The sequence below is a fragment of the Symphalangus syndactylus genome, chromosome 14 (genome assembly GCF_028878055.3).
Source record: "Symphalangus syndactylus isolate Jambi chromosome 14, NHGRI_mSymSyn1-v2.1_pri, whole genome shotgun sequence".
NCBI lineage: Eukaryota > Metazoa > Chordata > Mammalia > Primates > Hylobatidae > Symphalangus > Symphalangus syndactylus.
Window position 1 is genome coordinate 10,642,719 of NC_072436.2, and position 19,420 is coordinate 10,662,138.

General features: G+C 55.5%; 3 protein-coding genes across 11 annotated transcripts in view; 1 reads left to right on the top strand and 2 right to left on the bottom strand.

The window, feature by feature from the left end:
• Positions 1-19,420, top strand: part of RECQL5 (RecQ like helicase 5) — a 41,454-nt gene that overhangs the window by 15,778 nt on the left and 6,256 nt on the right. For 6 of the 7 annotated variants that reach the window (XR_010115504.1, XM_055241392.2, XM_063617105.1 and 3 more), the window contains exon 8: positions 663-742. Coding sequence is in view for 6 of the 7 variants with exons in the window: in XM_055241392.2 (XP_055097367.1) it covers positions 663-742 (80 nt within the window). In the remaining variant the exon portion in view is untranslated. Of the gene's footprint in view, positions 1-662; positions 743-1,209; positions 2,225-19,420 lie in introns of those variants that run through there. The other variant, XM_055241394.2, reaches the window with a different exon arrangement.
• On the bottom strand, positions 4,003-5,450 carry SMIM6 (small integral membrane protein 6). Of its 3 annotated transcripts, XM_055241396.2 has the most exons (3): positions 5,097-5,450; positions 4,371-4,601; positions 4,003-4,178 (listed from the first exon to the last, which is right to left on the bottom strand). In XM_055241396.2, the coding sequence occupies exons 1-2, from the start codon at positions 5,139-5,141 to the stop codon at positions 4,407-4,409; spliced, it is 240 nt and encodes a 79-aa protein (XP_055097371.1). In that variant the 5' UTR covers positions 5,142-5,450; the 3' UTR covers positions 4,003-4,178; positions 4,371-4,406. The 3 variants fall into 3 exon arrangements, with proteins under 3 accessions (XP_055097371.1, XP_055097372.1, XP_055097370.1); XM_055241397.2 differs by having other exon boundaries at positions 4,003-4,601; positions 5,186-5,449; XM_055241395.2 differs by having other exon boundaries at positions 4,003-4,601; positions 5,097-5,449.
• On the bottom strand, positions 10,792-19,129 carry SMIM5 (small integral membrane protein 5). The gene is made up of 3 exons (XM_055241398.1): positions 18,354-19,129; positions 11,867-12,029; positions 10,792-11,405 (listed from the first exon to the last, which is right to left on the bottom strand). Exons 2-3 carry the CDS (start codon positions 11,991-11,993, stop codon positions 11,299-11,301), a joined length of 234 nt encoding a protein of 77 aa, XP_055097373.1. The 5' UTR covers positions 11,994-12,029; positions 18,354-19,129; the 3' UTR covers positions 10,792-11,298.

The window sequence follows — 19,420 nt, forward strand, 5'->3', positions numbered from 1 at the left end:
TTTTACATTGTATTTTAAATTCATGTTTTAAGCTTATCAAGAAGAGTCACTTAACATTTTAATATATCTCCCTGCAATATACACAGAAGTATATATGTTCATATATGTTAAGTTCACAACATTTGTGCGTGTATTTACTATTATTAAAATAGGTGATATTATAGAGCGCTTCCTAAACACCAGTCTGTGGGCCCTTTGCATGAGATCATCCCAGAAAATTCAGTTCAGTAGTCTGGGGGTTATGATACATACGTTTGGGGACACTTTTGTAAATGGCTTTATTACTGTCATTTAATATTTTTCTCCCTTGTTACTTTTTTTTGTTTTTGAGACGGAGTGCAGTGGCATGATCTCAGCTCGCTGAAACCTCCACCTCCTGGGTTCAAGCGATTCTCCTGCCTCAGCCTCCCAAGTAGCTGGGACTACAGGCATGTGCCGCCACACCAAGCTAATTTTTTTTGTATTTTTAGTAGAGACAGGGTTTCACCATGTTGGTCAGGCTGGTCTCGAACTCCTGACCTCAGATGATCCTCCTGCCTCAGCCTCCCAAAGTGCTGGGATTACAGCTGTGAGCCACCGCGCTCGGCCTCCTCATTACTTTTTGTGGCTCTAAGGTAGTCCAATTCTATAAGACTTGCTAAGTGGTCGTTTTTTGTCCCCAGGAAAAGAGAGGGAACAAAGCATCTGATAAAGCCACTATCATGGCCTTTGATGCCCTGGTGACCTTCTGTGAAGAACTGGGGTAAGTGACTTATTTTGTATGTGGAGCAAAGTATCAGTGAGATCATTTACTTCCCCGGCACGCCCTAGTTAAGCAGCTGACCTAAGACAGCCCGTAGGCTACCAAGGGGCACCTGCCTGCAAAGGCTGTTGTGTTGGGCAGCATGGAAGTCAGTACCTTGCTCTTCTCTATTGGAGGCCCCAGGATCTCTGGCAATGTGGGGATTTGCTCAGTATTCTGAGTGGTATCCTTCCCTCCACTCCACCCTCTTCTGGGATGGCTGGCCCCACAAGCCACTCAGTTCCAAGGGATGTGACCAGCTCTGAGCCATCGGCTTTGTGGTCATCATGTGCCACCGAGCTGGGACTTCTGGCATCACTTGAGTAGTCCTCACCTTTATCCAGGACCCACACAGAAGCCTGTGGCCCCGCTTACCTCGGGGAGTCATGTGCTTTGAACCCACGCATCTGTTTTACCTGCATCTGCAGGCGATGGGGCAGGGGCCACGGAAAGAGTCTGAGGGCTGCATGGTGTAGTCAGGTTGTGTCCAGGCATGCAGAGCTGTGAGTGCCTGCGTGAGAGACACCCAGGAGGAGTTTTTACATTTTGGTCTAAAAAGCTCTTGGATTCATCTCATTTCATGGAATGATCCTGTCGGGGGATGACGCTGACGTGATTGCTTCAGACTTAGAGGTGAATAAATCGAGGTCCAGAGAGGTCACAGTGACGGAGCTTATGGTAGACTGAGGCCACTAAACACCCGTCTCCTGATTTTCAGTGGCGCGCTCATTTTCATACACCTGGGCCATCTTGGTTTTTGCAAGAAAAAAACCAAGGAAATCAGAGAAGCTCTTCTTTGGGCTGTGTTTTTATTTCCACCTCCTCCTGTTCACCAGTGAGTCGGTGGCTTCTGGACTGAAGCTATTTTCTTCTCCAAACTGTCATCTCTAATTTGGCCTCTGTGGCAAGACCATGCCCAGCAGAAGTGGTCAGCTGCAGTGCCAGGACCACCCTTGCCTGCAGCCGTTGCGACCAGAGCCCTTTTCAAGCACAATTAATATGGGAGTTGCTAAATGTGGCCTTCTTAGGCTTCTTGAGCAGAGCTCTCATTCCTGGTGAGGAGTGAAAGGGCCAAGCGTTCCTGTTCATTGTGAGTCCTCTTTGCTGAAAAAAGCTCTGCGGCTGTCTGAGGTTCTGGAATGCTCTCTGGAGGGTTAACTCTGCCTGTCCCCAGGGTCTGCTCAGCCTGCCAGGCAAGGGAACAGGTCCTCCCAAGGGCCTCTGCCTTCATTTCTCCTGTCACCGTCCGGGGAGCTGGGACTTCTTAGTGCATCAGTGGCCTGGTTGCCAGGGGCTGGGGTCCAGGCATCTGTGTGACCCAAGGAGTCCAGGTGACGGTGTTGCGCTGCCTCTTGAGCAGCCTTGTACCTGTCTCCTTTGCTACATGTGATGATTCTGAAATCTAGGCAGCAGGCTGGAATAAACGCTGCTGGTATGTCTGTATTGGCTCCTGTTCTTTGAATAAGTGAATGTTTCTTTATTGCGTAACTGGTGCGTAGCACAAAGAAAAAGCCCCTTCTCCACCAAATATTTGCTCCCTAAGAATAGTTCTCGTTGGAGGCTGAGGTCGAAGCAGCCTCCCACCAGCGATCCCTTGGGGCAGGCACCTGGCAGTGAGGGACAGAGCTAGTGGGGTGGGCTCAGCAGACCTGGGTACATTTCTGCAAAGGAAGCTGTAGGTTTCCTGTCGGTTTGTTGTGGGGTCTGAGGCACATGGGAGTGGGACCAGCAGAAAAGATACTCAGGTCAGTTAACTAATGAGGCGGGGCTGTGGCAGCCAGCGGTTTTCCTCTCTTCTCTATCTGTAGCTACTTTCTCTGGGCTACAGCCTTGAAAAAGCAGTGTTTGATTATTCATGACAATGAGTGTCTTTTAGTGTCATAGGGAACAGTTACTAGGTTTGAAGCAACCTCCAGCTTGAGGCCTTGGCATTTTGAGATGGAAGAGCAGCCTTGTGTTTAGACCTGGATTGAATTGGGCCCTGTTGTTTCCTGGGATCTTGGGGCTGGGGGTGCCCAACAACCCGGCATCTTCTTGTTTATCTGTGTGTTTACTCATTCATTCATTTATTCAGCTGACAAATATTGACTGATGCCAGCTTTATGCCAGGCACATTGGACATGGGGGATACACTAGTGGGCAGAAACAGCCCCATCCCCTGCTTTATAGTGCTTGGTCCAGTGGGGAAGGGAGCACTGCAGATAGTCACAGTGGAGACGTGTAAGTCCCAGAGCCAGCCATGGTGGCTTACACCTGTTATACCAGCACTTTGGGAGGCTGAAGTGGGAGGATCGCTTGAGCCTGGGCAACATGGCGAGACCCCGTCTCTACTAAAAATACAAAAAAAAACACAATTAGCCAGGCATGGTGGCACATGCCTGTAGTCCCAGCTGCTCAGGAGGCTGAGATGGGAGGATCATGTGAACTCAGAAGTCGAATCTGCAGTGAGCCAAGATTGTGCCACTGCACTCCAGCCTGGATGACGGGAGTGAGACCCCATCTCAAAAAAAAAAAAAAAAGGCTGGGCGCTGTGGCTCATGCATGTAATCCTAGCACTTTGGGAGGCCGAGGCGGGTGGATCACAAGGTCAGGAGATTGAGACCATCCTGGCTAACACGGTGAAACCCCGTCTCTACTAAAAATACAAAAAAATTAGCCGGGCGTGGTGGCAGGTGCCTGTCGTCCCAGCTACTCAGGAGGCTGAGGCAGGAGAATGGCGTGAACCCGGGAGGCAGAACTTGCAGTGAGCCGAGATCGTGCCACTGCACTCCAGCCTGGGCGACAGAGCGAGACTCCGTCTCAAAAACAAAGAAACAACAACAACAAAAAAGACATATAAGTCCTGTAAATGGTGTTTCGAGAGTATAAAACAGGTGACCTTACCCTAATCCTCAAGGGTTAGGGAAGACTTACCTGAGGGAGTCAGGTTCAAACTGAGATACAAACAATGAGGAAGGACTAACTAGGCCATAGAGTAAAGTGTGGTGTGAGGGAGAGCATCCTAGTCAATGAGAATAGCATGTGCAAAGGCCCTGTGGTGGGAGAGAACACAGCATATTTAAGAACTGAAAGACACTCTGAGAACCCAGGGGCAGGGCGGGGTGGGGTGGGCGAGATGGCTGGAGACAGGCAGGCCAGGCCGTGCAGGCCCCGGTGGGGCTTTGTTCGGGAAGCTTGCTCTGGTGGCCCTATCTGGATTAAAAATGAGCTCTCACAAGGTAGCAGATTTGAAAAGGAATTTTTACTTCATTTGGTTGTGTCTTTCTCTGTCAAGGATTTGTGAAATTGCTGGCTGGGCCTGTGAGCCTGTTAGAGAACCTTGTTAGCCATCGCTCCTTCCACCTGAGGCAGTGGGGCCATCCTCTCCATGTGCTTTTAGGGTTCTGGTCGGGGAACCCTAAAAACAATAGGGTCAAGGAGCCAGAATTGGTCTCAGACCAGCCTCCCCATCTTACTAGTCTGACCAACCCTAAGCCAGATACAGTATTTTACTAGACTTTTTCCTGGTGGGAAAGGAAGACACCAGGGCTTGGCCCCTGAGAGGGAACCGCGGAGGGGCCACCACCGGAATGGGGGCAGGTCAGCTCGCCTCCCCTGCTGCCGTCTCAGTCCCCAGGAAGTCAGGTCACTCCTCTTCACCCTCTTCACACTGAGTGTTTTCTGTGGAAGTGAGTAAACCAAACACGATGGCAAATAAGATGAGAAGCAGGACAGCGGTGATGAATAAGATAATCACTGCCAGGCCCCCCTGGTCCCAGGGGTTCTGCCAGAATGCATCGTTCCAGATTGTCTCTTTGAATACCAGTTGGTCCATGAGAATCTGGAAAAGAGGGACAGAGGACCTGAGTGCAGGCAGCCCTCCCATGCCCTGTCCCAGGTGCTATGCTCTGCCCGCCGACTCCAGCCTCTGTAGCAGCCTCTGTGAGCAGCTGGCCCGCCCGGCAGCCAGGGGACATGAAAGGGCTAGAGTCTTTGTGCTGGATGCCTGCAGCCAGCAGCAAATGGCATTTCCCCCACTCTAGATACAGGAGCCAGGACTGGCGCAAGGAGTGGGGCCCTGGATTCTTCCTGGGGGCTGCCCCTGGATTCTCCAGTCCTTCTTTCCTGAGTAGCAAGTGTGAGCAAGGACTCTCTCTCATCCCTGAGACCTACTTGGCTAGAATCTAAAAAGCATCACGATAGAGCCTCCCTGTTTTTCCTGCCCCAGCTGCCAAACATTTGGGAGGCATTTGAGAGGGCGTATAGGAGCCGAGGAGGGGCCAACTCCAGCTGAGGCCTCGGTAGCCAACTTGGAGCAGCTGAGAATAGAACTTACCAGTCTTCTAGAAGCGGAGCTTCTTATCACAGACTGCAAGCCCATAGCCAGGTGAGGGCAGCCCAGGTGGAGAAGGAGGGAGCCATTACCTGATTCTGCTGGTAGCTGTTCTGGGTCCTACAAGGGCCATTCAGGGTGGTCCTTCAGGCTCACACTTTGTGGAGGGCTGAGCTGAAGAGGCCACCAGGTGACCAGAGCTGCACCCTGACTTAAGCAACTGTTGAGAGGAAAAGGCGTGAGTGTGGTCAAGCGGCCCTGACCAGACCTTAGTTGCTGTCACCAAACAAACAAAGGTGGGCGAGGGCTGGTTGCCTGGCAACCACGGCTCCCTTTCTGCCTTTCATGTTCCCCCTTCAGCTCCTTTCTGCCCTTGTGTGATGTCATTTTGGGGGTGCTGAGGGCACGTGTTCATGAGTCCCTCCTGAGAGAAGTCAGACTTGGGATGGACGGGGAAGAGACCGGACTGAGGGCCTTTGCCCCAGGCCATCAGGCCACCTCACCTGTGGCTGGGCTGGGCTGTCCTCTGTCTGGATAATGTGTGGACTGCGGACCTGCCCCAAGTTCAGGAAGCCCTAGGGCTGGGACTGGCGTAGGGCTCACTTCCTGTGTTGTGGGATGAATGATTAACTGCAGCCCTGGCTGGCGCCTGGTGCCTCCTGGAACTGTTTCTGGGGGAAGTGTTGCTCTTTGCTGAGGCTTCCCATTGGTGCCTTTGTCTGCCCCTTGGGCACGGCCTCAGCAACATTGTGTGGTTGGTTTCTGCCCACTGGCACAATAGGGAAGCTGGGAAGAGGGGATCAAGCCTGTGCCCTGGTGTTTGAAACCTAGTGGCCACCATTTACTCCTTTAAAAGCTAGGATGTGAGGGCCCACTGTGGCCAGGAACCATGCCAGGCACTGTGTCCAGTTGTGAGATCAGAGAGGCAGGCCCTGCCCTCCAAGGGCTTCCCTTCTAGCCCTCGGGTGCTTATCCCAGCTGGTTAAGATCTGGGAGCTTTGAGAAATGCCCAGGCCCCACCTGGTACTACTTACATCAATCTCTGGGGTTGTCAGGATGTCGTATTGTTTACATATCCCCAGGTGATTCTCCCCAGGTGTCGCCAGGGTTGGATGACAGATGGAGGCAGATTTAGAACAGTCGTTCTTTTTTTTTTGAGACGGAGTCTTTCTCTGTCCCCCAGGCTGGAGTGCAGTGGCGCGATCTCGGCCCACTGCAAGCTCCGCCTCCCGGGTTCACGCCATTCTCCTGCCTCAGCCTCCCGAGTAGCTGGGACTACAGGCGCCCGCCAACACGCCCGGCTAATTTTTTTGTATTTTTAGTAGAGACGGGGTTTCACCGTGTTAGCCAGGATGGTCTCGATCTCCTGACCTCGTGATCCGCCCCCCTCGGCCTCCCAAAGTGCTGGGATTACAGGCTTGAGCCACCGCGCCCGGCCAGAACAGTCGTTCTTAACTGTCATGGGCGTCGCTGACCCGGGTTACCTGATGTTTTCCGTTTCCTTGTGTGAAACTTACTGACTAAGGCCCTTGGCACGCTGAATGCTCACAGCAGTGGGCCAGTCACCCTTTGCGTGCAGCTCCTCAGTTAAGTCAGATGCTTATCAAGAGTCAGGTGTTGGTTCCCAAACCTGTTCGTGGCAGTTGTACTTGTAATTGCATAATTGAATTTAACATCCCGGTAACCAATGAAGCAACAATAATAGCTGAAACCCCAATTTTACATGTGGGGAAAGGGCACAGAGAGGTTAAATAACTTAGCCAAGGTCATCAGCTAGTAAGTAACTGAGTTGGAGTTTTAATCCAGCAGCACACAGTCTGAGCTCTGAAGCACGTGTGCTGCACCTCAGAGCGAGTGGAGAAAGAAATTCTTTCTAGAAATACTTGTTGACCACTTTGGGATGACTTCGGAATCACTCAGATAATGTTCCTGTTGAAAAAGATGCAGACGTGATAACTAAACATCAGGGACATTTTGTAAAAACCCAGAAGGTTTTCACACCCAGATTCCTTTGCCTTTAAGTTCCAATGACTTTAAGTTTTTGTTCTGCTTTAAAGAAACCAAAACTAGAAAATAACAATACAAGAACTCTGGTTGGCAAGCCCACACTCAGAGAAAAGGCCAGGAAGGCCGGCCAAGGAATAGGTGTGTGTATGTTTCCATTTAATGTGAGATATGTAAAAAAGTAATAGATGTGTAGAGAACTTAGGTGTTCTTTAACAAAAGTTGCTTTGACCAGCTCTTTCGATTAACTGCCTGCCCCACTTGGATAATTTTTTTTCTTTTTTGAGGCAGAGTCTCGCTCTGTAGCCCAGGTTGTAGTGCAGTGGTGTGATCTCGGCTCACTGCAACCTCTGTCTCCTGGGTTCAAGCGATTCTCCTGCCTCAGCCTCCTGAGTAGCTGGGATCACAGGCGTGTGCCACCATGCCCGGCTGGGAGGAAACTTTTATATACTCTCTGCCAAGTTTTTCTAATGAGATTCTTGTATCTGTGACTTTATTGTTTTTTATTTTTATTTTTTTTTTTTTGAGACAGGGTCTTGCTCTGTCACTCAGGCTGGAGTGCAGTGGCACTGTCATGGCTCAGACAGTCCTCCTGCCTCAACCTCCACAGGAGTAGCTGGGACCACAGGTGTATGCTACCACGCCTGGCTAATTTATTTTATATTTGTAGAGACAGGGTCTCCCCATGTTGCCCAGGCTGGTCTCAAACTCCCGAGCTCAAGGATCCTTGGCCTTCCAAAGTGCTGGGATTACATGTATGTGATATACTATGCTGGTCTGTTGTTGTTTTTTGTTTGTTTGAGATGGAATCTCACTCTGTCGCTCAGGCTGGAGTGCGGTGGCGTGATCTCAGCTCACTGCAACCTCTGCCTCCTGGGTTCAAGCGATTCTCCTGCCTCAGCCTCCCGAGGAGCTGGGACTACAGGCGTGAGCAACCACACCCAGCTAATTTTTTTGTATTTTTAGTAGAGACGGGGTTCACCATGTTGGTCAGGCTGGTCTCGAACTCCTGACTTCAAATGATCTGCCTGCCTCAGCCTCCCAAAGTGCTGGGATTACAGGCAGGAGTCACCACCACGCCCATCCGTACTGTAGCTTTTAATCAGGCATGATGTACAGACAGTGCAGCACATAGGTCTTCAGAGTAGAGTGCAGTGCTTTTGAGGAGCCCAGAGCAGCCTGCCCTGTGGCAGAAGCACAGGGCATAGCTGGGGGTGGGCATGAAGAGGCTGGCGAGATGATTGTGGGGACCACTTAGGATGCCACTGCAGTGAACACAGGTAAGCATTGATGGTGGCATGGTCCAGGATGGCACAATGGCGGGAACAGAGGTGGTGGCCAAGTCAGATGTCCTCTAAACCTGAAACCAGCCTGATGGCCGCCCCTTCCATGGCCACTGCCCGTCTTCAGGCTGCCCAGGTCTGCAGTATCTTTCTGTTTATTGTTTCCCACAGTGGAGCAACTGCTGCCACCTTTCTGTGCCCATCTTCCCCAGGGAAGACCGGCACGAGAAGCTGCCTCCTGAAGGAGTGGGCCAGGCTGCTGTCGGAGAGCAGGTCTGGTTTGTTAATCTCAGTGGGTTTGAAGCCTGTGAAGGAGTTGGCCCGACATCCGGGCCTGGTGTGTGCCAGTTGGCCAAGGAGCAGGGAGGAGTGAGTCCTGTGAGGGCAGGGACCGAATCCTGTGCAGACTCAGCAGTTGTGCACCGCCTACCCTGGAGCGGCCATTCGGCCTGTCTGTGCCCAGGGCTGTCTGTGGTTCCCACCTCTCCGCAGCTGGGCTGGGGAAGCAGAATATTTTCTAGCAAAGGGCCTCAGCCTCAGCCGCCTTGGAGCAGGGCTATTCTTATGCTGATGAAAACTGGCTTATGGAAAAGTCACCCAGGAATTGGGCTTCTTCCCTGTTGGCCATCTCCCAAACAGAAGGCTTCCAGGGACCCTCCAGCCATTGGTGCTGGGAATGAAAAATGCGGGGTTTCCTGTCCGTCCACTCCCCTGTGTTTTTCTTCTGGGAGGGGTGCCTCATTGGGCACCACCCCAGCTCTTACCTGTTGGGTCCCACCCACTCCTGTGAAGGTTATTTTGAGACAGAGTTTTGGGGTGTGGGTGTTTTGGGTGTAGGGTTGGTTGATGGAGGATAATGGATTAGAGCCTTATCTGTCCTGCAACCAGGAGGCCAAGTTCTGGGTCTCAGAGCCCTGGGTGTGGTAAGCAGAGGCTCTGGAGCCAGATAGGCTGGACTCAGGCAGGCCCTGCTCCTTTTCAGCTGGTTGAATGTAGACAAGTTACCTAACATCGCTGAGGCCCAGTTTCCTCATCTCTAAAATGGGGGTAACAGTGGTATCTTCAACATGGAGGTACTGTGATGAGTAATTGAGTTTATCTGCACCAAAATGCTGAAGACAATGCTGAGTATGTGTAACTCCTCTGTAAATTTTAGCCATCTTCATCATCTTCATCATCATCATCATTCTGAATCCTATTCTTTGGAGGGGGCGGAGAATGGACAAATTTTTGAATTTCTTTTCTTTTGTATGAAAACACTTACTCTCTGGGTCTTTAACCTAAACCTTTCAGACAAGTCTGTGGACACTAGAAAGTGAAACCAGAGGGTGAGAGCTTCCCCTCCCTGCCTGCTATTGCCAGTGTGGCCTGGACTGCCAGCTGGAAATGGCGGGGGTGTGGCATCCCCTCTCCATGACATGTTTCCCAGGTAGACAGGGCTCTGCTCACGGGTGGCCAGAGCACGGGCCATGCAGGCCAAGATGATGGAAGCACGTGAAAACCACAGCCTTCTCGAGGCTCCGGGGAAGCCCTGGGGAGGCACCTCGGGATGCTCTGTCTGGACCCATCGGCATTTCTGGAGCCGTGTGCCTCCCCTCCCCTCACTCCTGGGTTCGTAGCTCTACTTGGAAAGTTCTCTGGAAGAAAAACTCAGCTGAAAGGAGGGGGTAAGGAAGGAAAGGTGCTGCCTCTCAGCAAGACCAGTCTTTAAAATGGGTCCCTGTTGCCCTGGTTGGTCCCACGTTTAGAGGGGCAAATGATAACGGGTCATGGTGATGGGGCTCTAAGGATATGCCCAGCACCGAGCTGAGTGCTAGACATAGGTCATCTTAGTTTATCCTCACAGTAAACCCCAGGAAGCAGTACCAGGATTTGCCCCATTTCACCAAGGGGGAGTTCGGCTTAGGGAGGTTGAGTCACGCAGCTGACAGGGTGAGGGTGTGAGCCCAGACAGCACACAAATGGGGGAGGCCCACAGAGTCAGGAGGCAGGTTACAGGTGACATTAGGGCCTTCCTCTGGCAGTCTGTGAAGACCCACTGGTCTGAGTCTGCTAGAGTGGGATGTGCAGGCCAAAGGTGCAGGCAGTGGACAGAGTGAAGTGCCGTTCCTGAGCTTAGCTCTTGCCTTTGGGCAAACACAGTCACTGCCGCTCTGCAGAGTAGTGCCTCGGCCTGGCAGAGCTCATTAGCTGCTAATGCATGACAGGAATTTCATGGCACTGTCCACTGGTCCCGTGGTGTTACTGCCTGTGTGGCATGCTTCTCTGCGTGGTTTTCCAGCTTTCATGGGCACAGGGAGAGCAGAGGCCTGGGAAGGACGGGCACCAGCCATATCCCCTCCCGATGCACAGAGCCAAGCCCAACCTCAGGGAGTTGAACCTGAGAAACTCCCTCAGAACCACCGCAGAAACACATAACACAAAAGCTTTTACTTGGAAACTGGCAAATACTGGACTAGAATACTGACATGCTCACGCTCTGGCGGGAGCTCGGATGCAGAAGCTATTGCACAAAGCCCCTCTGATTGCCTTGCTCCTCTTTGGCATGTATCAGCAGAGCCCCAAGGGCCAATTGCCCACAGGTGGGGGCTGTTCTCCATCAAGGTATGGGGACCCCTACTTCCTTGTTTTGTTAAAAAGTGCAGGTAGGCGAAGAAGCCCAGGCAGTTGACCCAGTCTTTGAAACAGCTGACTCCCCAGCACCCAGTGTCCACTGGCAGATGAGAGGTTTGCACCTATACCAGCCCTTGTTTCCTTGGTACGGCTCAAGTTGTCAGTGTCCAGGTACCTGGGCCGGGCCAGAGCTGGGGCCAGGGGAGCCTGGTCTTCAGGGGTGAGGGCTGCAGGGCCAGGCTGATGGCTTGTGTCATGGCATTGGCCATCTCCTCTCCAGCTTCTCCTCAGCCATCCCCCGTCCGTCATGGTGGTGTCGGCTGCACCTGGACCTTCCTGCCTCTCCGCTCAGGGCAGCAGCAGTGAGTGCAGCAGCAGCTGCAGGCTATCAGCAGCAACAGCAGAACTGTGGCTGGAGGGCCCGGAGAGAGCACGGGACTCAGGTTGGGGAGAGAAAGGATGCCCACCCTCCTCCCAGAGAAACCTACTGCATGCCAGGGTCTTTCCCCCACAGGTCTGGTGGAGGGGTCAGAAAGACCCGAGAGGCTGGTGAGAGGTGTGGATGGTCCCCATGCCAGCCGCCAGGGCCAACCTCCTCCATGTTGTGTCTTCTCTTTCGCTGCCCAAGCCTGGCTCCCGTCATCCCCGCGTTTGGGATCCCAGGGTACTGCTGGGCCCAGTCCCCAGCACCGCCCATCACCCAAGCAGCGTATCAGAGGATGAGGGAAGTCCCTTGGCTTCCCCCAAGGGACAACTGGTTTTCCTCCTTGATCCGGCAGACACCCGCCACCTCTGCCAGCCCTCTGCCTGGCACCATGGTGTGGTCTCCCAGATGCCAGGGGGAGCCGTGGGGCGCTGAGTGCCCCAACTAACCTGTGAAAAGGACGATGACTGAGAAGGCCACGATCTCCACGGGCTCAGCCTGGGGCAGTCTTTGCAGCTTGAGCAGCAGCCTCTCGCCCACGGCGCGCATCTCCTGCATGAAGTCGGTGGCAGCCATGCCGCGCTGGCTTCCTGTTGGGGCTCCTGCCGGGCTCTGTTGGGGCAGAGAGAACACCTGGAGCCTCCACGGCTGGCCCCACACTCGCCGCAGCACCGAGATTCCACCCTCGCACCCATCCGAAGCCCGCAGAACAAGTTTGTCAGGTCTCACACATTGCACCCCTGGTGACTTCCACCTAGTGGTGGCCCTCAGTCCCCACCCAACTGACACAGCTCAGGGTGGAGGAAGCTGGTGAGGACAGTGAGACCAAGGGCTTGCTTCAGGGGCTGCCGGCCAAGGCCGCGGCTGGTGGTGGTTTCTGGCTTCGCTGTTCCATTCCCTTGTCTTGAGGTACCACTCCTAGGTTTTGCCCGGGTGCTTGGGACTGGCACAGCTCCCTCAGGGTGGGGAGACTGGCATAGGATGCCAAGCTGGTACTCTTGCCTTCCATCAATGTGGGGACAGAAGGAGCAGGTTCTCCCAAGAGCAGGTTCATGGGGCTTCTGGCCAGGGTCAGTCAGAGGTGAAAACTGCCCCCCTGTCCCCCAGGCCGCCCAACCTCTCCCACCAGCCCAGTTTCTACACTCATGCGTGTTCTGCCGGAGCGGGGAGGCCGCACCGTGTCCTTCCAGGTTTTGCCAGGGTTTCTGTCCTGTCTATTGGGAGGGGGTCAGGAGGCCCAGGTTGCTCAAGCCAGCCCCTCCCCTGCTGGCATCATCTGTTTCTCTGGCCTGACCAGGAAAGTCCTCTCCACTCCCACCCCTGCCCTAGGAGAGCCTCTTCCTGTCTCAGGGTGCCCAAGAGGCCCAAGGTGCCGCTCCAGGCTGAGGCTGTCGGGCTGTTGTGTCTTTGAGCCGCTCTCCCCTTCTGCCTCTCCTGTGGGCATGAGGGAGCTGGTGCCTCTTTAGAGAGGAGCCAGAGACAGCCTTGTCCCAACCCAGCCTGATCCAGTTCACCAAGGCAGTTGCTCTAGTCCAGGGTTGGCGGTGGGGACAGGTGGCCAGGGGCTTGTGCCAGACCTTTGGCTGTAATTATCGTTGCCTTGTCCAGGTCTCAGCCGGTTCTCACTGAGATGGCTACAGTCAGTGAGGCCAGTCACTCCCAGTGCTGCTGCCTTGGCAGAGCTGGTTTAGAACCACCGTGAAGGTCATCGAACGGAGCCCTTCACCCTGCACTTGGCCTGCGGCCATCCTTGAGGCCATGTGGCCTTTGCATGAGTACCCAGGATGGTGAGGAACCCCCGCCTGCTGAGGCAGCCCACCCACTGCAGAAGGTCGGACTCCCTGCTGGCCCCCAGTTAGTCCCACTTGTGGTCACTTAGACCTTGCCCCCTCTTCTGCCTCGTAGCCCTTCAGGAGCAAGATGGCAGCCGGCATGTACCTTCTGGATTTTCTTCTCTGCCAGGGGCCTGCTCTAGTGTTTTCAGCTGCCCCTCCTTGAATGCCACCTCCACTTCCTTTTGTGACATGAACAGGTTGCTTCATGTCTCTGATATGGAATGAGATGCCCGTGTTTTGAGGCTATTGGGAGGACTGACCATCTAGCATCACGTTGTAGACAGCCATAGGGGGGTGCCCGGCACACGAGAATGCCCTCCTGGGAGGGGTCTCACTGGCTTTGGGGGCTGTCACCCCCGTGAACCGTCACTAGCACCCCCAACACCTTTTGAGTGTCTGTCCTAGGGTGTCTGCGGTGTGTGCCTTGAAGGAAGGTAGGCAAGCTGGAGGTGGGGAGCTATGTTTTTGTTGTTGGTTTTGGTTTTCTTTGAGATGGAGTTTCCCTCTTGTTGCCCAAGCTGGAGTGCAATGGTGTGATCTCGGCTCACTGCACCCTCTGCCTCCCAGGTTTAAGTGATTCTCCTGCCTCAGCCTCCTGAGTAGCTGGGATTACAGGCGCACGCCACCATGCCCGGCTAATTTTTGTATTTTTAGTAGAAACGGGATTTCACCATGTTAGCCAGACTGGTCTCGAACTCCTGACATCAGGTGATCTGTCCTCCTTGGCCTCCCAAAGTGTTGGGATTACAGGTTTGAGCCACTGCGCCCGGCCTGGGGAGCTGTTTTTTTAAGTGACGATGAGGGTGGCAGGCAGAAGATGGCTCCATGGAAAATTAGATGAGTTCTTGTCAAAAGCGGGAGGTTCTCTAAGTTAGATCCACCCAGCTTCTCACACCTCACCTGGAGCGAGTGCGTTTCTGCGGAGGTGAGGATCTCAGTTTTCAAATGTACTGAGAGGCATAGGGTCCTAGAATGCTACAGATCATCCGCTCCCGCCTCCTTCCTTCTACACATGGGGAAACTGAGACCCAAGAGAGCAAGCAACTTCTCTGAGGTTACACAGCAGGACAGGCCCAGCCAGCACCCCCCTGCTGCCCCACGCTGTCTCTCCATGGAGGCCTGTCTCCAGCTTAGACCAGCAAGATAGCCAGGAGCAGCCCCCCTGAGGGCACTGCCCGTGCAGTGGGCTCAGTACAGGAGCCGGGGCCCGAGAGCCCCCTGGAAGCCAACTGGCTGTGCTTGGCCAGCCCCAGCCCACATTTGTGGATCTGAAGCCGCTTTTATCAGCATATCACCACCAGGCCGGGGCCACACCAGGCTCTTTGAGACTACCTGGAGTTCTTGTCACCGCAGGTACAGGTGTTGTGAGCCTAGCCAGCCTGAGCGTAGGACTGAACCCTCTGGTCAGACTGAATGGGACATTCCCTCTGGCCAGGTGGAGTAGGCTTGCACAAGGACAGTGGTCCCCTCTTGGTTCCGGGACCTCTGTGCCATCCTCACGCCGCAGCTTTCCAGGTTTCCTCATTCTTAAAGGGACGGCAATGCCGACAGTGTCCCTTATGGGACAGTGCGTGTGGTTCAGGAGCTGGGCTGCCTTTCTCCCCTCCCTCTCTGTCTACACTTGGTCTGGCGTTTTCAGCCTGACTGGCACTGTGCCCACACGACTTAATGTAGCCCAGCAGAGACACTCCTTAAAAGAGGAAGTGAGCAGGGAGAGCTTTTTCGCTTATGCGCCACACCCAGAGACCCAGGGAGAGATTGCAGGGGGGCACTTTTCCTTGTGAGCGAGAAGTGGCATGGAGACCTGGGGTCGTGTTCACCAGAACAGGGAGGAAGATGGTTGGATTGACGCTAAATTTACTGGTGTAGGAAAAGTGGGGTTTGTTGCTGAGAAGCTCCGGCCAGCCTCCTCCAGGGGCTGCAAAGTGGGAGAGCTGCAGACTCATGCTGGGTGGACCCTAGCCCCCAGCGGGGAAAAGTGTCAGTTCCCAGCAGCAGCAGGCTGCGGCTGTGGATAGTGTCATAGCTTTGCGCCCAGGGCTTCCCTAGGGGGCTGACTGGAAGCTGAATTTGCCAGCCAGGCATGGCCAGCCTCACCCAGCCCTGGGGTCTGACCCAGGGGGTACTCACGGTATCCTGTCACACAGTGAGCAGAAGTGGGACCACTGGACATGGCTGTTCTGCCCCCAGAGAGCTGGAGAGGAACCCCGGGACCCCCTTTGTTTTGCAGTTGATATCTTGTCATTTGGAGCGTAAGCCCGCGACTGAACCTTCGTGGAGCAGGTGGGGGAGCTGAGGGCTCCTGTTCTCTAAAGAGGAGGTGGCGCATTCCAGCTGGTCCCCAGGCAGTCTTCCCAGCGGGCTATTTAAAGCCAGGCCAAGGCCAAGAAGTGCCTGACACTTGGTGCCTAATATAACCAGTAGCCGTCAGGTGACTGTGTGGCATGTGCCCCAGCCGCTGCTCCTAAGGGAACCTCAGTGTTCCCAGCTGTGGCAAGGGGAACATGGGAGCCCTGAGGCTGGCCACCTCTCCTCCCCTTTCCCTTGCTAGGTTTGGCAGGAGGAAGGCAGGGAAGCCCAGGAGGGCTACTGATGATCCTGTATTTTTCCTATCTTTCTATCTCAGGTTCACCCAACTCCTTCCAAAACCACACTTCCCACCTGTGAACCAGGGCAACCAGAGTCCCTCCCAACCCCACACTCGGTAGTGCCCACCTGTGAACCAGGGCAACCAGAGTCCCTCCCAACCCCACGCTCAGTAGTGCCCACCTGTGAAGCAGGGCAACCAGAGTCCCTCCCAATCCCACGCTCAGTAGTGCCCACCTGTGAACCAGGGCAACCAGAGTCCCTCCCAACCCCACACTCGGTAGTGCCCACCTGTGAACCAGGGCAACCAGAGTCCCTCCCAACCCCACGCTCGGTAGTGCCCACCTGTGAACCAGGGCAACCAGAGTCCCTCCCAACCCCACACTCGGTAGTGCCCACCTGTGAACCAGGGCAACCAGAGTCCCTCCCAACCCCATGCTCGGTAGTGCCCACCTGTGAACCAGGGCAACCAGAGTCCCTCCCAACCCCACACTCGGTAGTGCCTTGGTTGGAGGTTTCTCAGGGTCCTCAGGGGTTCCCGAGTGGCTGCCAGAGCAAGTGGTGGCTTCCTCTGGCCTTAAGAGGGAGTGTAGCCCAGCTGCCACCAGGCCCTCCTGCTGCCCAGGCTGCCCAGCCAGCCCTGCTTGGAGCCTTCACAGGGTGTGCCCTGGCTGCAGTAGCGGTCAGCACAGGGGAAACACTCAGGGCAGAGAAGGCTGGCAGAGCCGGAGGGATGGGAAGCATTCCTTTATGTGGCATCTCCTGGCACACAGAGCCTCGCAACAGGCAGGCATCCCGCAGGCCAGACAGCTGCCACTTGGTCCCGAAGCTTCCCTGTTTCCTCCTCGCAGAGCTGATGCTCCAACCCCAGGCGCCTCATGAGGAAGGGCTGGCAGCAGGCGGTGACTGATAAGCGAGGTGTGCTGGCAGCGCGGGGCCCCAGAGGGCTGCTTGCTCTGCGCTGTTGTTTCGTCATGGTGGGTTTCAGCCACCCTTGCCCCATCAGGCATTATCTTGTTTGAGGTCCAGCTAGAAGGAGGCATAACTGACACTTGTGGGAGATTTGCAGGGTCCTGTGCCTGAGCAGCCGGGGGGATGCCCCTGTTTGTGGCACTGAGCCTTTGCGTGACTCCCCTTTCTGACCTGGCTCCAACTGGAAGTCGAAAGTGGTGCTTGAACCCCTGGCAGGCCCTGCTCCTGTAGCCACCCAGGGCAGGAGGAAGCGCTTTCCGCTGCTGGTGTTAGAAACAGTAGGCGCTCTTTCTGCAGCTACAGAAGCTGGCCGTTCATTCGCCCTCCGTCCTGGTTCAGGGACTGTGTTGGAGAGACCCTGTCCACTCGTGTCCTGTGAATGCAGGACAGGGATCCCCACCTGCCTGCCTGGGGCATCTTGTGAGTGACAGCCAGTGGGGTCTCCAGGCTCACCGCCATGCCCCGACCCCCACCTGGCCTGACTCTTCCCTACTGTGCACCTCCCAACACCACAGGAACTTGTCTCCCCAGGCACCAGCCCCAGCCGAAGCCCCCAGCCTCTGCCAAGCTGAGAACACTTGGGCTGGTCCTTGGTTTCCACATTTCCCTGGGTCATTGTTTTTCTTTCTTACTAGATGCCAGCTTGTTTGCTTTGAGGAAAACATATGGGGGTGGTGGCTTTAACGCTGGCTTGAGGACAGGGAGGCAGGAGGAGTAGGCAGCCTTGGCTCACAGGCCCTGCCCAGGAGGGCTGCTCTCAGTGCTCCCCAAAGAACCAAACAGCCGGGTCTTGCTTCCTTAGGGGTGGTGTCACATCAGCCTGTGCATCGCGGTGGCACAGCAGAGGTCCCGGTTGCCAGCGTGGTCCCTCCCAGCCTCATTTCTGTGACCTTCTCCCCACCTGAGCCTGGGTTGAAAGTCAGTCCTCCAGGTTCCTGGTTTGGTGTTCAAGGCTCATCACCAGAGGGAGATCTAGGAGTTCATGCGGTTCTAGATGGGCCCAGGGAGGAGGACCCAGGCTGAGCCCTGAGCTGAGAACACCAGCAGTGAGTGGGCCAAGCCCACAAAAGGACACAGATGGGCAGAGTCCTGCTGCATCCTGGGGTGCCGCATGCTGGCTGGGCAGACCCTGCGCTGACCTCCACAGGGCTCTGCCCTAATCCTGGGAAAAAGGGAGGCTCAGCAGGCCGGCAGCCATTCTCTCCCAAGCTGGACAGCCAAATCCCTCTTTTAAGCCCCCTGAATAAAAGAGCTGAAATGAACTTGCAGAATAAGCAGGCCCTCGGGGCCCCTCTGCTGCACAGCAGGCGGAGCGGGAGGCGCTCTGAGCAGAGCCCCCGGCCCTCCCCAGTGCAGGGTCCCAGCAGCAGGGAGAGTGCAGGTGCGTGCAGGAGGCTGCCTGACTTCCCTGCAGGGAAGCGACCCAGCATGTCCCCCAAGACCTCTCCGTGTTTATGGTAGACTGTGGCCCTTCACCCTGGGGGCAGGAGACCCTTGCTGCTCCCTCCCTGTCCCCCCTTCTTCTGTGGCCATTGCCACTCACCTGGGAGCTCAGGTGTTGGGGGCTGAGCAGCAGTGCCCCAGCGCGGAGCCTCCACGTGCTCTCCTCGTACTTCCTTCGTGGGCGCCGCTGCTCCCCTGGGCGCCTCAGCCCAGCTCCTCTGCTGACAGCCAGCTGCTGTCTCTGCCTGGCTTTTTTGTTGTTAGTCGTCCTGGAGATCCAAGTGTCAAATTACCGTCGCGAGGGGGAGCCCGAGGAAGCCCTGCTTGGGAACTTGTCCTCCAACTTCATGTCCCGGTGCCTCACCTCTGCCCTGAGAGGGCTGCTAGGGGAGTAGACAAGCTCCCTCTCTCCTCCTCCTTCCTCCTTCCTCCTTCCTCCTCCTCTCCCTCTCCCTCTCCCCGACTCCCACGCCGTGGGCTGGGCCTGGGTTGGGAGCTGAAGAAAGAAGTCGGCTCTCTGCCTCCCTGGCTAGGAGGACCCTGGGGAGGCTCCACCTGAGCCTGTGGAGGGGAGTCCTGCAGCGCTGTCAGGTCTGGGGCACCCACCCTGCCCTCAGGAAGGCCACCCCTTCTGTCCCTCTGGCCACTCCCTGGCTGGTCCCTCCCTCTGGCCTCTCTCAGGAACAGCAGTAAACAGTGGGGAGCTGGTGGCCCTCCCAAGCCGAGTAGGAGGCTTTGCAGCCAGTCCCTGGGGAGGCCCTTGTGCCGTTGAGCATCTGAAGGCATCTTGGGGGAGAACTTGGAATCCTGAGTGACCCGGGAGTGGCCTGCGCGCCCGGCAAGGCGCCTCATGTTCCTCGTGAGGTGAGGGCCTTCACTGCACTCCTGGCCCAGCTGTCAGGGCAGGGCTCCAGAGTCCAGGGGCCGGGCCCTGTGACATTTGCCTGGTTGTGCCACCCAGCAGGCCAGGCTGTGTGGAGAGAAACCGACCCCAGCCCCGCTGTCAATGGAGCTCTTTGAGTCCGAGCACAAAACCCCAGTGAGTCAGGGCCTGGGGAGGGCAGGGGGAGGAAGGCAGCCATGTGGTCAAACCACTTGGATGCCAGAGCCTCCCAGAGGCTGGACAGGCGGCCACTGTGCGGGCGCACGGACTCCTGGGGATGGACC

Excerpts from the sequence above, each read along its gene's own strand:
- SMIM6 (XM_055241396.2), bottom strand. The coding sequence starts at position 5,141 with ATGGGCTTGCAGTCTGTGATAAGAAGCTCCGCTTCTAGAAGACTG. Across the intron at positions 4,602-5,096 it reads GCTCCGCTTCTAGAAGACTG|ATTCTCATGGACCAACTGGT; the intron begins GTAAGTTCTATT and ends CCTCTTTTCCAG.
- SMIM5 (XM_055241398.1), bottom strand. The coding sequence starts at position 11,993 with ATGGCTGCCACCGACTTCATGCAGGAGATGCGCGCCGTGGGCGAGAGG. Across the intron at positions 11,406-11,866 it reads AGTCATCGTCCTTTTCACAG|CCACAGTTCTGCTGTTGCTG; the intron begins GTTAGTTGGGGC and ends CGGGCCCTCCAG.